The sequence below is a fragment of the Erinaceus europaeus genome, chromosome 9 (assembly GCF_950295315.1).
Source record: "Erinaceus europaeus chromosome 9, mEriEur2.1, whole genome shotgun sequence".
NCBI classification, from domain to species: domain Eukaryota; kingdom Metazoa; phylum Chordata; class Mammalia; order Eulipotyphla; family Erinaceidae; genus Erinaceus; species Erinaceus europaeus.
The window spans coordinates 43,333,977-43,350,105 of record NC_080170.1 but is presented as its reverse complement, the minus strand read 5'-3'; the positions used below and the strand labels follow the sequence as shown (position 1 = coordinate 43,350,105).

General features: G+C 40.6%; 1 protein-coding gene across 2 annotated transcripts; it reads left to right on the top strand.

Moving 5' to 3' along the window:
* Positions 1 to 378: 378 nt before the first annotated feature.
* NPHS2 (NPHS2 stomatin family member, podocin) lies at positions 379 to 13,869 on the top strand. 2 transcript variants are annotated; one of them, XM_007525855.3, is made up of 8 exons: positions 386 to 875; positions 1,698 to 1,801; positions 2,889 to 2,961; positions 5,568 to 5,650; positions 6,642 to 6,845; positions 8,666 to 8,721; positions 10,862 to 10,940; positions 12,993 to 13,869. In XM_007525855.3, exons 1-8 carry the CDS (start codon positions 569 to 571, stop codon positions 13,269 to 13,271), a joined length of 1,185 nt encoding a protein of 394 aa, XP_007525917.2. In that variant the 5' UTR covers positions 386 to 568; the 3' UTR covers positions 13,272 to 13,869. The 2 variants fall into 2 exon arrangements, with proteins under 2 accessions (XP_060053749.1, XP_007525917.2); XM_060197766.1 differs by lacking the exons at positions 2,889 to 2,961; positions 5,568 to 5,650 and having other exon boundaries at positions 379 to 875.
* Positions 13,870 to 16,129: the final 2,260 nt, after the last annotated feature.

The following is a 16,129-nucleotide window of genomic DNA, read 5'->3' as shown; positions in this document are numbered from 1 at the left end:
GGTATTTCCACTCATCTTCCCAACAGACTTATGAGACAATCAAGTACTTGTACTTTATATAGGAATTGGGACAATAAAATAATTACTATGTAACGTGTGAGTGGTCCCACAGCAAAGGAAACAGACCACAAGCCCCCAGCACAAAGGCAGACACAAAGCAACACAGACTCCAGCACAAAGGGCCTTTTGTCATGTAATTCTTCCGGTGAGAGATTCCTTTAGCCCAGTGGGGGCACAGAGGACAGGCTTGAGAATATCATCTGATCAGAAATGCTGGCAACTCTTGTAGTAAAAAAAAAAAAAAAAAAAAAAAAAAGAAATGATCCTTTCTGGTTTAAGTTTCTAGCTAGAGGCCAGCAAGATTGCTCAGTTGGGAAAGCAAGGCCAAGTCCCCACTTCACAAGGAAGAGCTTTGGCGCAGTCTCCCTGTCTCTCTTTCTAGTCCGGAGTGGGGAAACAAGCACTGGAAAAAATAATAATCTAGCTAGGACTCTAGATCTAATTAATTTGTAAACTGAAGAAGTCATAAGGGTCCCGCCTCTGCCCCATTAGATTCCCGCCCCCACCGATGGTCTTTAAAGTTCTCGCGAGGCGCGCCCCGCAGCCCCACAGCGAACATCTGAGGATGGACAGACGGACTCGGAGCGCCACGAGGGAGCCCCGGGGGAGAGGCAGCGGGTCGCCCCCGAAGGAGAACAAGAAGGCGAAGGCAGAGAGGGGCGGGGGCCGCGGGCGCCGGGATACGCGGCGTGAGGGGAGCCCTGGGGCGCCCCGCGCGCAGGCAGCCACGGTGGTGGACGTGGATGAGGTCCGCGAGCCCGGGGAGGAGGGCACCGAGCTGGGGGCGCTGCTGGAGAGCGAGCGGCCCGATGAGGGTAGGCGGGCAGCTGTGGGGGGACGAGGAGGCAGGGGGCAGGTGCCCGAGGGCCAGATGTGCAACAACCAGCTCAGTGTAGCCTGAAGGCGCCTGGCTCAGAATGCAGTCCAACAACCAGCATGACAATGGGTTGCCTCCCCCCCCTTTTTTTTTCCAGTTGGTTTTTTGTAACTCTGGAGGTGTTGCCTATAGCTCTTTTGAGTCTGTGAGGTGAGAGCTAAAACACAAAAATTTATTCTTTGGCCAAAGTAGGAGGAGCGTTTTACACTCTTCACCAAGCTGATTGAGGAACAGAAAATTAATTATAGACACTATCTTCTACCAAGTTAAACAATAAGGGAGGGGGAAGGTAGTGCTTGCTCATTTTCCAACAAAAGATTAAATGGGGAGGAAAGGTGGAGGAATTACTTAGCTGACACTCTTGAGGTGTGCGTTATCTCAGTTTCCTGAGAAACAACGGTTGGGGCAATAATTCTGGTCCTTAAGACACTGGTGACAGAATGACAAACCTAATTTAAGTAAAGACACTTAGGAGTTGGTGGTTCTGGATAACTTGAAGTATTGAGTGTTTTTTTTTCCTTGTTCCCTCCTCTTCCCTTTCTGTCTTAACTGAAAGCATTGTAAACTTTCCTTGGGATAATCATTCTTTCTGAAAACTGAAGGTGTTAGTACCAGTAGAGAAGTTTAAGTTTCTGTCTCTTACTAACCATGTGATGGATAGTAGGCGGGTTCTTTCCACAAAATAGGGATAAGAACTTGGTCCCTTGATTTCTATTATAATTTTTATAATTATCCTGTTTTTCTTCTTATTTATTTTTAGGTATCAAGTCCTCTGGTTTAGGTGTCTGTGAGTGGCTTCTAGTCCTTGCATTCCTGCTCTTCATCATCATGACCTTCCCCTTTTCTATCTGGTTCTGCATAAAGGTGAGATTTCATGATGACCCCATAGCAATTTTGTGGAGCCTCTCACTGACCACCCTGGCCTCTCCTCTGTTTTGTTGAATGTGGTTTACTCTACATGGAACATTCTTACCCTCTCACCTTCCAGTAGAGATTCCAGAATCTTTGTGAATCTGCTCAGGGAACCCAAGAGGTGTCTCAGGGGTAGAGCACATGCCATGCATGTATGAGGCTTGAGGTTGATCCCAGGCACCACATGGAAACCCTAGAAAGAAAACCCCATAGATGTTGGAGTTGTGCTTTGGTGTGTGTCTCGGTCTCTGTAAATATAGAGTGAAAATTGGGCTGGGAGGGTTTGGGTGGTGGCTCAGCCAGTAAAGCGCACAAATTACCATATATAAGGACTCAAGTTCAAGCTCCTTGTTTCCACTTGTATGGGGAAAGTTTCACAAGTTGTGGAGCAGGCTGCAGATGTCTTTCTTTCTCCCTCTCTCATCTTATATCATAACTTTTTTAAAGGGAAAAAATGACTGCAGGGAACAGTGGATTCGTTGTGCAGGTATCAAGCCCCTGGTGATGAAAAAAGAAAAACGAAAACAAAACCCTTCCTCAAATGTCACTGTGAATTCCTCCTGGACTTTGATTTAGGGAATACTAGACATAGTGGAAGCATATGGAAGACAACCACCACTCTTTAATCAAAATTATCCCCCTGAGCTCAACAATTAATTTGCCAATGTATTTCCCCTGGTTTCTGAAATTCTAGAATTACTAAGAGTAGATTCTGGGCCAGTGAAACAGATCACTTTGGTAGTGTGCTTTGTCATATATATGACCCAAGTTCAAGCCCATCCCCCACTGCACTGAAGGAAACTTTTGATGCCATGGTCTTTTTCACTTTGTATGCCTTTCTGTATCTAGTAGAAGTATATCTGTCTGTGTGTGTGTGTGTGTGTGTGTGTGTGTGTGTATTCTGAAAAATATAACTGTTGATAGTTTTTTCTTGATTCTCAAAACAAAAGATTGATAATAGGATTCCTCTTGTACCAAGGTCTCTTGAAAATTTTTTTTCTTTCTTGGAGTAATTCATAATTATTACATTTCCCATTAGGTTGTCCAGGAGTATGAGAGAGTAATTATATTCCGACTAGGACATCTGCTTCCTGGAAGAGCCAAAGGTCCTGGTAAGAAGCATCGTTTTTATTCCTATGGACTTTTGAGTTGCTTTAATCCACATTTAGGTGGGTTATGGTCCTTGGATTGCATGAAATAACTTGACTCATGATATCTGTTTTTTCTAATCTACTACTTGTAACAAAAGGTACTAAGAGATTCTTTAAGAGCTCGCCAGGTGACAGTGACCAAGAGTGATGGACACAGAGTCAAATGCCAGAGCCAGCTTGATTGGAGTAGCAAGTGGGCTTGGAACCCATGGATAAGCAATGGTTTGAGTAGAACATGCTAGGTTAAAGTCCAGTGAATTCTCAGGAGAAAGCTGAACTAGTTCAGAAACTAAAGGGTTAAGGAAAAACATGGGAGAGGGGCAAAGGAACAAATTGACTTTCAATTGGTGGAACTGAAAAACTTTCCACATTTGGACACTTTCTATATTTTCTGGGGATACAAAGATGGATGAATGAGACCTGGTCTCTATATTCTAGGACCTTTAAAGTCCAGTGGAATTGTCCTGATTTGCAGACTGGTTATGGAACACAGATAGAAGTAAAGTTAGTCTGAGAAGTCTAGTAATTGGGGTTTGAACATACTAGCAGGTCAGAAATGCGTAAGGAACAAAGTCCCACTGTGGCTATGTTGGAAAGGGTCCAGTTTCCAAGCCATGTTTATGGAAACAAAAAGAGATTAGAGAGCACTCTAGGAGATACATATCAGAATTTGAAGATCCGAAAACAGAGGCTGGATTTTGGTATCCCCTTCCTCATGGGGCTGGGAAGGGCTAATAGCCTACGCTGTTTCTCAGACCCTGGCTCCAGGTGTTGAGGTGCTGCTAGTTTCAGTAAAACATTGGCTCTAAGAAAACCTTGCTACTACTATCCCTTCATACTTGACAGTGTTCACTCTACTGAGAAGTTTGTACACTTTAAACATCATCTGTTCTGTCCAAGTATCACCAATCCCTGTTCTCTGGAAACTGTCCTTTTGCTCTACGTTTCTGTGAGTTTGGCTTTTTATAGATTCCTCATGTAAGTATTATCATACAGTACTTGTCTTTCTCTGATTTATTTTGCTTAGTACAAGGCACTTAAGGTCCATTCGTGTTCCATTTCTGTTGTTGGAAATGGGAGATAGATATGTAGCGAATAAGCCTTAGCAGTGGAATAATAGATATAATACTACATTATAATGCTCACACTTGCTAAGAGACCAGAATTTATTCCAGTTGCTGAGAAGAAAAGACAATTAGAGGGTGTATGATGGGTATGCTAATGGTCCCAACAATGGCAATCAAATCACAGTATGTACTATATTAACATATAGTAGTACAGCTTTACTTTACATAATGCTATATGTCAAGTTTTAAGAGAAAATTTCAAGCAATATAAAATATTCATTGTCCATTTATCCTGTGTATTATAGTAGGTCCATATAACTAACCAACCAATATGGAAATGTCATATTGTCCTGAATGCCAGCACTCACATTTTAAGAGATATTACATGGAGGTTGCTGGGTCCAAATTTTTTTTATTATTATTATCTTTATTTACTGGATAGAGACAGTCAGAAATAGAGAGGGTGGGGGAGACAGAGAGAGAGAGAGAGACACCTGTAGCCCTGCTCCATCACTTGCAAAGCTTTCCTCCTGCAGGTGGGGACCAGGTGCTAGAACCTGGGTCCTTGCTCATTGTAACATGTGTGCTCAACCAGGTGCACTACCACCTGGCTCCCCAAACTTTTTCATCTTTATATACACACTGATAAAAAAATACTCAAAGATATATATTTAAATTTTTATCTTTATTTAAGTATTGGATAGAGACAGCCAGAAATTGAGAGGGAAGGGGGTAATAGAGAAGGAGAGAGGCAGAGTCTCCCGAAACACTGCTTCACCACTTGCAAAGCTTTCCCAGGTCCTCACGCATTGTAACATGTACGCTCAACCAGGTACGCCACCACTTGGTGCCCAAAGATAATTTTATAGAGCCCTAGGGAAATGGAGCACTGGTAACACATAAGACTTGCACACAAAAAGTCCCAAACTTAGTCCCATCACTAAATATGCTCTGGCTATATGAGTCTCTCTCTCTCTTTCCTCCCCACCTTTTTTCATAAAAATATTAAAGTATGTTCTTAAAAAATTATTTCATATGAGGTTGCAAGAGAACCAAAGTCTAGCTTACCCACTAAAAATAAATATTTTTTTAAAAACCCACAATTTTATTGTGTACTTAGAAGTCAGATTCTTGGGCTAACAGTAGTACTTAAAACTTGCTAGGAAATTTGAATCTAGTGAAGGAGATAGACATGTTATTGTCAGCACCAAGGTGATCTTCTAGCTAGGGATAATCTTGCTAGGGATGATCTTGCTAGGGATAATCCCTGTTTTTGCTTTTTCTCCTGGAGCAAGTGTCTCAGACTGAAGAACAATTTCTATGGTAATCATAGCAACAACAAACTGGGGCTGGGGTGGGAAGGTGGGGAGACGGCACAGTGGTGCAGTTGGAGGCCACACAACACACTGCAATGCACAGCCAGATCTTGAAAAAGATACCCCCCCCAAACAACCTCCATGCTGGCCATCCACCTTTCTCTCCACCCTCCCTCATTTTTAGGTCTTTTCTTCTTTTTGCCCTGCTTGGACACTTACCACAAGGTTGATCTTCGTCTCCAAACCTTGGAGATACCCTTTCATGAGGTAAATCACATGTTGGATTTTGCTTCCTTTCTACATTTTAAACTTCTGGGCTTTCAGCTTTGGTCCAAGAGGGCAAAAATAAATATGATTAAATTTACAGATAAATCAATATGTATGCCATACATATTATCTTGTAAAATGCCTTTTATTCCCCATTCAACAATCTTTGTGAACATCTTTTCATTACTTTCTATGTTTGTTTAAAATGTACCCATAATATTTCATTGCATAGGTTTACTATAATGTTTTCAACCAATTCCATACTGTGATATCATTTTCAGTGTTTCATTATAATAAGAAATACTGTGAAAAAAAAATCCCACCCATTAAACCCTTAAAATGTTCTTGTAATAAATAATTGAAGATGTAAATGTTGAGAGCTTGCATCCTTTTAGTCTGCTAATGTGTATCACAAATCAGTCATCTAGTGTATACCTAGTTAGCAATGGCTCAGAGTACTTGTGTCCCAAATGTGTTTGTTTGTTTATTTATTTATTGATGTGCCAGGTCCTTGTGCATGCACATTCTTACTACTCCCAGACTGATTTTTTTATTAAAAAATTAAGATATCAAGAAAGGGAGGGACCCCACACACCAGAGTTTCTGCCATAGCACTCCCTGGTCTTTCTCTTTCATTGGATACACTAAAGAGTTCAATGAATATTTTATATTGGTTGAAGAGTTCTTTAGTGTATCTAATGAAAGTGAGAAAGAGAACAGGGCACCATTCAACTCTATTATATAATAGTGCCAGGGATTGAATCGGGATCTCTGAAGTCTCAGATATGCAAGCCCAATGTGCTATATCCTCAGTCTTTAATGCATTAAAAAAAAGCTCCATAATTTTCATATATATATAAAATAAAGGATGGCTCGAGCACATTTTTCCTTGTTATAATATTACTCTGATAAAAAATAAACACCCTTAGAACACAGCTTCTAAGGCTCCTCATAGAGAAGGCCCACCATCCAAACTTTTCTTTCTTCCTAGGTTGTGACCAAAGACATGTTTATAATGGAGGTAGATGCTATCTGCTACTACCGAATGGAAAATGCCTCCCTTCTTCTAAGTAGTCTTGCCCATGTGTCCAAAGCTGTCCAGTTTCTTGTACAAACAACCATGAAACGTCTCCTTGCTCATCGATCTCTCACGGAAATTCTTCTAGAAAGGAAGAGCATTGCCCAAGACGTCAAGGTACTTAATAAATTTAACACTAAATATGTTGAAATAGCTCTTTATCTTATTTTCATTTCATCATTGACCACATACTGAATCTTTTATGCATTGCTGTTGAGGGTGCCAACCCTTCATGAGCTTCTAGCTAAATGAGAGGTAGCCAAATCCATCCTGAACTAACCAAAGTTGCCAGTCTGGTGTGGTTAGTTAGTTATTGCCTGTTTTTGCTCTCACCCTTTCCCCAGTGGCTTTAAACTCCTTGTGGAGTATCCATCTAGCACACAAAAATAGGAGTAGATGCTGGCAAGGGTGGGTAATACTCAAAGATGATGAGGCATAGCCTCTGGGAACTTCAGTCTACCAGGAGAGAAGTAAAAAGTGAAAAGATAATCTGAAAAATGAAAAGATAAATCTGTTCAAAGAAGACTTGTAGATAGAAGGAGGTTAGATGTCACAGAGTTTTCCATGACTAATTTCCCAGTCAATTGTCTAGATTTAAACTGATTTGGAATCAGGAATAGAAGGGCCTAGAAGCATCAACTAGCCTGTAAGCAGTAAGATCAGTAATCTCGTTCATGGGAAGGGTGGACAGCTTTGCTTCTTGCTGCAAGTTAGTAAAGGTACTAAGAAGACAGGTGAGAACAAATCAGGATTCCAGGCAACTGGTTGGTCAAGTGGCAGTTACCAGCAGTAATGGAGACTATCATTGAGGCCATGTGGTACCCTGGCCTAGAATTTAGTCAGGAAGGGACATGTCACCTCTGATTGAAGGCTAATGGGGTAGGTTTCCAATAGAAAGACACAAAAGCATTGATCATGATTGATTTGATCATTCACCAATGTTCCTGCTTCTGGACATTCATACTTGCCCTTGTCCCACTGATTTATAGCCTATGGATTTCCATATGTGAGATAAATAATCTTGGGTTTTTATTCAGTCACTAAAAATCATCAGACATAACTAAAAAGGGAAAAGTTTAAGCCCACATGCAGAATTCTATGTTTTGACTTTCCTTTCCAGAACACTCAGTTCTTTTTCTTGCCCATCCTAAGGAACAGTAGGAAGTAAAAACCATTTGGGAGAGAGAAAAGACATTCTAGCTCTCTAATAAAAAGAATATTTAGTATATGTTTTTTTTAAAAAAAATTAACAAATACCTAGCAAACCAACCACCTGGACTTGTTTCCTACTGCTTCTATAATAAATTGCCATAAACTTGGTGATTTAAATTAACACTAAGTTATTCTATAGTCTTAAAGGCCAAAACTCCAAATCCATTTTACTGGGCCCAAGTTAAGGTATCAACAGGTTACCTTTTCTGTTTCTTGGTAAATCTATTTTCCTGGTATTTTCAGCCTCTAGTTGTATTACTTAGCTTGTTGCTTCTTCCTACATCTTTAAAATACATCACTCCAGCTTCTGCTGCTATTATCATATCACCTTCTTCTCACTTATAGTTGCTTCCTTCTTTTGAGAAAAAAATAGAATTGCATTAAGGGCCCACCAGGACCATCCAGAATATTTGCCCCATTTTAAGATCTAATTTAATCATATCTGCAAAGTCTCTTTTCAAATTATATTCACACATTCTAGGCATTAGGACTTTCTTGTCTTTGGGAACCATTATTCAGTTCACTACACCATTTATACTTTGACAAGTATTTATTGAACAGTACAGTGAAATTAACAGAACAGGGAAGAACAGTTCCTTCAGAAATAAATAAGTAAATAAATAAATAAAAACTACACACACATATATATATGTTTTTCTTTAGTGCCTAGGAGTACTTAATCCTACTTGAAGGTTTCATTGGCATCTGAACTTTTCTTTCCACAGATTGCCTTGGATTCAGTGACCTGCATATGGGGGATCAAAGTGGAGAGAACAGAAATGTGGGTAGGAAATTCACTGGGAAAAACAAGATAATGAAGGGAATTATTTTGGTTTAATTTAATTTTTTTTTTACTTGAAGAATTACTTTTATTGAATGGGTACTATGTCACACATTTGGAAAAAAAATACCTAATTTATCTCATAGACAATGTAACATTTGGGAAAATTACTTTTCAAGGTTTTCTGCCTGAATTGAAAAAAAATATTAATATAAAATCCATTTAACATAAAAACTACTATTTTAAAAACCAAGTACAACTCTGATTTTTAGAATACTCACAGAATTGTGCAACTGTCACTACCATCTAATTTCAGTACATTTTCGCCACGTGCACTTAACCCGCTACACTACTGCCTGACTCCCTATTTCAGTACATTTTCATTACCCCTCAAAGTCTGCCCCCACTAAACCCCTTCTTCCCCCAGCCCTTCAACTACTCTGTGTTGAGTTACCTAGACAGTTTGTCTAACTGCAATCATACAACATACAACTTTTTATATCTAGTTTCTTCAATTTAGCATAATATTTTCAAGGTTTATTTATGGGACAGTGTGAATCAGAATTTCTCTCTCTTTATGGTTGAGTACTATTCCATTGTATAGCTATAAAATCTACTTAACTATTCATCAGTTGGCAGACATTTGTTTTTACTTTTGGGCTGTTACAAATATTGCAGTAAATGAACATTTGTATGCAAGTTTTTGTGTGGTCATGCTTTCAACTTGCTTTTGGCTACAGACCTAGAAGTACAATTTAAATTTTTTTCCCCTTTTGTTGCCCTTGTTTTATTGATGCTGTTATTGATATCATCGTTGTTGGATAGGACAGAGAGAAATGGAGAGAGGAGGAGAAGACAGAGAGGGGGAGAGAAAGACTCCTGCAGACTTGCTTCATCGCTTGCGAAGCGACTCCCCTGCAGGTGGGGAGCTGGGGGCTCGAACCAGGATCCTTACTCCAGTCCTTGCGCTTGGCGCCATGTGCGCTTAACTCACTGTGCTAACGCCCGAACCCCTAGAAGTAGAATTTTTATAAACTCCATGTTTTTTAAGGAACTTCCAGATGGTTTTCCATCTGTTCATATTTTTCATTATTACACTCAAGATAAAAATAATCCTGTCATTTATGTGATATAAGTATTGACCTTTTTAAGCTCAATTTTCTTTTTTTAAGTTTAGTTGAGTTTTTAAAATTTTCGCAACATGGCTCTTTAGGGGATTAATAGCTGGGATTGAGAGTTAACTTAAAGTAGGGGAAATCATAGCAATTCATCAATACAAAATCTTTTCTACTCATAAAGAAAAAATTATGGTGGGGTGCAAGGGGTGGGGGAGGTAGTATAATGGTTCTGCAAACAGACTTTCATGCCTGAGGCTCCCCGGTCCCAGGTTTAATCCCTAGCACCACTGTCAGCCAGAGCTGATCAGGGACCTAGTAAAAAAAAATATATCATGGCTCTACCATGACATCAGTGATACCAGAATTGCATTTGAGGCCATGTCCCTTGAGATGCTTGTCCACTCTAGCCCTAAGAGTGGCACATGCTATTTAATTGGAATTTGATGTTCATCATGAAACAGCAGTGGAGAGAGTGGCCATGGGGATGAAAGTCCTGGCTATTATTATTATTTTTTATTTATAAAATGGAAATATTGACAAGACCATAGGATAAGAGGGGAACAGTTCCACACAATTCCCATCACCAGACTCTATATCCAATACCCTCCCTTGATAGCTTTCCTATTCTTTATTCCTCTGAGAGTATGGACGCAGGATCACTGTGGTGTGCAGAAGGTGGAAGGTCTGGCTTCTTTAATTGCTTCCCCGCTGAACATGCGGAATGATCCCACTCATAAACAGAACTTGAGAAAGAAGAACAGAAAGGGAAACTCAAAGCAGAATCTGACTGAGTTTGGAGTATGGCACCAAAGTAAAAATCTCTGGGTGGAGGGTGATGGTAGATGTTCAGCTTCGCTGGGGGCGGGCGGGAGTAGGGACACCACCTTTGGTGGTGGGAATGGTGTTAATATACACTTCTATTAATTTATAATCTCATAAATCACTATTTAATTAATATGAGAGAGGAAAAATGGATTAAATATATCAAACTTTCTGATGAATACACCCACTTTCTTTTTCAGTAAGGACGTGAGGCTACCAGCAGGTCTCCAGCACTCATTGGCAGTAGAAGCAGAAGCACAAAGACAGGCCAAAGTGCGGGTAAGCCAGCCCTGACCAGGCCTTCTCCCCCTAAGGCTGCTGGAGCATCCAAAAGAGGGACTGCTAGAGGAGAACCTCCCCTCTTGCTCCTTACCTCTTATTCATCTATGCACTAGGAAGAACCTGACTCTCCCCTCCCCCCACATTCATATCAAATTGTTCTCTTAGGGTCTGTTACTATCTTCTAGCTAAGGTGGCATCTCTTCTCTTGTTTCATCATCCTTCTGAGGCTGTGGGTAAAGCAGTCGTGTTCTCCTGCTTGAGTCTCTTGCCTTCATATTCTCTCCTTAAAGTTATGACCTCTAATTCCTTTTTATTTATTAGTTATTATGATAGAGACAGAGAAAGAGAGGGGGAAGTGGAATGAGAAAGAGAGATACCTGTAGTACTGCTCTACCACTTATGAAGATCCCCCCAACAAATGAGGACTGAGGACTTGAACTTGGGTCCTCACACATGGTAACTTGTGCTCTTTATTAGTTCCAGCGCTGCCTGACTCCTCTAATTTCACTCTTCTTCTCTCTCCTGCTGGCATATCTTTATGGGTAATATCAGTCTTCTGTCACCACTAGGTTAGTGACCTCCACGTCTGGATCTCTACGTGTCTATACAAGTTTGTGGGACACAGCCAGGTTTAGGGTCCAAGTTCCTTAAGGCCAGAACCAAGAGAGGGTTTTGCTTTCCCTCTCACCTCAGGCCATGCCCATGAGAAGCAAAGAAATGGCTGTCCACAGCTCCTTAAGGTTTGGGGATACTGGGGTGCTGGGAACATGAGGATGGAAGGGGAAGCAGGTTTTTCTAAAACAGCAAAACCTGACCACAGAGAAGGGGTTGGAAATAAATGTTGAGGGAGGAAATAAGGATGGTGGTTCCCTGGGGACAGTGCTTTTCGACCTGTCAGTCTGCTCCTCTTTGCCAACTCTAATCTGGCTTCTGAACAGTAAATTCAGTGCTTTTCCTTCTGAAATGTTAACCCATTTATTTTGTTGAGCTGGGAGTTACCATTCTTGGGTTCAACATCTTCGTCTGGATTGCTAGCCAGCCTTTCCTCTAGATGGTAAAATATTGCTAATCTTTCAAGGCTAGCTAGACATAATAGCTTGGTTAGTACTAATAAAATTATAATAATACCCCTAACACTTCATCTATACATGCCAAGACAGTCAACAAACTCTGCTCTAAATTATAATTTGTAATATAATCAGTCTTCCCTAGATCTTGACCCAAGAAAGAAGGCAGTATTCTTTTTTTTTATCCTGACATAATGATTTATAAGATTATAAAAAAAATAGGGATATAGAGGGGTCAGGTGGTGGTGCAGTGGGTTGGGCGTATGTGGCACAGGGTGCAGGGACCGGCATGGGGATCCGGGTTCGAGCCCCTGGCTCCCCACCTGCAGGGGAGTCGCTTCCGGTGAAGCGGGTCTGCAGGTGTCTGTCTTTCTCTCCCCCTCTCTGTCTTCCCCTCCTCTCTCCATTTCTCTCTGTCCTATCCAAAAAATGACGACATTGGTGACAGCAATAATAATAATAACAATGATAAGAAAAAAAACAACAGGGTAACAAAGGGGAAAAAATGGCCACCAGGAGCAGTGGATTCATGGTACAGGCACCGAGCCCCAGCAATAACCCTGGAGGCCAAAATAAAAAAAATAGGGATATAGTTCTACACCATTTCCACCACCATAGATCTGGGCCCCCCAGTTCCAACCCCCATACAATAACCATTATAGTTCTCTCACAGTCTTAAAATATGTGTTGAATTTTTTTCAAGTTAATGTATTCAATTACCTATATTCCACAGGTGAGTGAAGTCATCCAGTAGTTGTCCTTCACCTGCTTACTTACTTCACTAAACATAATCTTCTCCAGTTACATCCATTTTTATCCCAAAGGACACTATCTTTTTTTTTTTTTTTTGTAAGAAGGAAGTTTTCTTAAAGTTTCTGTCTTCAGTATCTACTTAGCACTTGTTGGTTGTGAATAATGAGTGATTAAAATTTTCCTAGCACAAAGAAGAATCACTGTGCTTTTCTTTGCACCTGCCCTTTAGATGATCGCTGCAGAAGGAGAAAAGGCCGCCTCTGAGTCCCTGAGGATGGCAGCTGAAATTCTATCAGGTACTCCAGCTGCTGTTCAGCTTCGGTACCTGCACACCCTCCAGTCTCTGTCCTCAGAGAAACCTTCTACAGTGGTTTTACCTTTGCCATGTGATTTACTCAATTTCTTGTCATCTCCCAGCCATCGAACTCAAGGAAGTCTCCCCTTGCCCAGTCATTCTAAACCTGTTGAGCCACTGAATCCTAAAAAGAAAGACTCCCCCATGCTCTAGGAGGAACTGAGGATAAGGTGGCAGCAGGGGACCTGGCATAGAATGGCCACCTAGTGTGCACTTTATTCTCACTGTATGACCTTCTGTCCTTGGCACATAGTCCCAGTAACCGACATGAGAAGGCAATGAGGTGATGTAACAATTGAGAAGTTAGTACAAGTGCACAAACATATATGGGTCATCTGTAAGTACAAGAAAGAGCTTTAGACTACATTCTACTCTGGACAGAATCTGGACTAAAGTTTGATGTCTAAAGATCTGGTTTAAATGCCCTTTATCTCCTATCCTTTGTCTCCTATCCCCTTTGGCACAACCTTTGCTGCTCTCAGGGCCCTTTCTTCACACTCTCTCATGAGCTAATCTTGCTCCATTGTAATCCTAGACTTGGATATAGGCTTTTCCCAACTCAGTACCTTGAGTTTCTTAATGACATGTCATAGTCATATCCCCTTCCCACACTCAACTTCACATGCCCTACTTCATCTTCCTTCCTGATAGTTGCATCACAGTCACATTTAAGTGTTCTCTAGTGAATAAGAAACCAAGATTTTCTTGGGCTGCATGTGAAATCCATACCTAATTAAAGAATTTTAAAGAGGTTGTTTTTTATGGTGACTCCTTTCTAAGATTGTCAGTCAAAGTTCAGGGCGCCATTAGGCCGGGCTAGCTTTGCGGCAGGAGACAGAGGATCAGGGACACAAGGCTGAGCGGAGAAGCAGTATTTCTTTATTCACAAGCGAACGGTTCAAAAAACTAATTTAATCTAATAACAACCCAAATCTGTCCTGCATCTTTCTCCTACAGAGGCAGCGTCAGGAACCCAGGAAGTACGTAGGATAGGGGGTGGGGAGAAGGAAAAAGTGGGAAACTAGCAAGGGCTAAACCAAATCTCCCAGAGGCCGGGGGAGTGAGACCAAACCAATGTAACAGAATGACCATGTAAATAGATCACAACGTCAAGCAATGTAACAGAAGGGATCCCAGAAGCAGAACTAGAAGCATACCAACATAAGATGGAGAAATAAATAAAAGTACAAAACATTTATCTGATACTTAGTACTTAAAATCTCAAGAGAGGGAGCTAGGTGGTGGCACACCTGGTTCAGTGCTCACATTATTATACAGCTTAAGGACCCAGGTTTAAGCCCATGATCGCCACCTGTAGGGGGAAGGCTTCACAAGCAGTGAAGCAGGGCTGCAGGTGTCTCTCTGTCTCCCTGTCTCCCCACCTTGATTTATCTCTGTCTCTATCCAATAAACAAAAGTCTCAGGAGGAATCACGATCAATATGGAACTAATGTATTTTTAGTATCAAATTGATCAGCTCACTCATTTAAAAGTGACATTATGTGATCTGTACACATCATGAAAACTGTTCTTGTGCAGCTGCTACCTATTGTCACTAGTCTCCTATAAGTCCTATTTTCCATGAACCTACCTTATATTTGCAGAAGTAGGTGTTCTCAGGGGAAGAAATTAGCCATTTAATTTTGCTGAGTTATACAGAAAATACTTTATACGTGTTTTAAAAATAACACCATAGGATGTCAAGCAGTAGCGTAGCAAGTTAAGTGCGAAGTGCAAGGACTGGCGTAAGGATCCAGGTTCAGGCCCCCAGCTCCCCACTTGCAGGGGAGGCGCTTCACAGATGGCGAAGCAGGTCTGCAGGTGTCGTTCTCTCCCCCTCTCTATTTTCTCCTCCTCTCACCATTTCTCTCCATCCTACCTTACAATGATGACATCAATAACAACAATAATAACTACAACAATAAAAATAATACCATAAACTATTATCATTACAAAAATATGACAAAAATCATGTCAATAAAATACTGCTTAAAATAGGAACCTACATATGGCTTGGACAAATCGTAACTGCCCCCAATGCTTCACAATTCAGTAATTTTTCTCCTTCAAACCACTTTTGTTTTTTTCAATCATGTTATTTTACTTTGGAGATAGATTCATACCTTCCCCAGTGGAAACTTTTAAATATTTTTCACAAAACACCCATAAAGTGACATTTCTTTAAGAATGACACCTATAGACCTGTTATCCCATAAAACCTTGCTGATTATTATTTTAGAGAGAAAAACAAGTCCTGAGCACTCAGTAGTTTATCTAGAGATTTTTGTAGCATTTTATCTTTCCAAGACAAAATGTTTTGTTTTTACTACATCTAAGTAACAGAAACCAGGCCAAAGGTTAAGGATTCTTTACTTATCTTGTTATCACTTAATACTTCAATATTCCTTCTTACTCTGCCAAACAACAACAGCAACTAAAAAAGCCAGGACTATCCTAACAGTATTGGCTATATAGCAGTAAATAATAATGCCAATCTTATTTCATTTCTATCAGATATTTCACTTCCATCCCCAGCTGGACAATCCAGAACTTCTAGCTCGCTCCTTTTATGTTTGTCCTAGGACCTGAGGCAAGCACTGTGTCTTCACAAGATTATGAGGATTATGTAGGATTACTAGATGATTTCAAAACCTATATATTCATACAACAGTCTATTTATGAGGTTACTATTTGTCGAGATAATTTTGAATTTTGTTTTCAAGAGGTGATTTTATCCAGATTGGAAAAAAAAATCACTTATAAAAGTTTCTCCAGTCCTTACTCCTAGGGGCCATCTTTAGGTGCAGGAGAGCTGCAGTGTTCAGTCACCAAGTGTTCTCTTTAATGGAGGCAGTGGAAGAGTCTACTACAGTCATCAAAGCTCTAACTATGCAGAAGTGCCAAAATACAGAGTAAACCAAAGGAAGGTAATAAAATCTACCAAGATCAGTTATTCACCTGCTATTGGGGTGAGAGGACTTGATGGGGGTTTAACTAATGTGGACAAGTTG

Bases quoted from the DNA above. Each gene is read 5' to 3' on its own strand.
- NPHS2 (XM_007525855.3), top strand. From the start codon at position 569: ATGGTCTTTAAAGTTCTCGCGAGGCGCGCCCCGCAGCCCCACAGCGAA. The intron at 1,802-2,888 runs GTGAGATTTCAT...ATTTCCCATTAG, and splicing joins CTATCTGGTTCTGCATAAAG to GTTGTCCAGGAGTATGAGAG. The intron at 8,722-10,861 runs GTGGGTAGGAAA...TTTCTTTTTCAG, and splicing joins AAAGTGGAGAGAACAGAAAT to TAAGGACGTGAGGCTACCAG.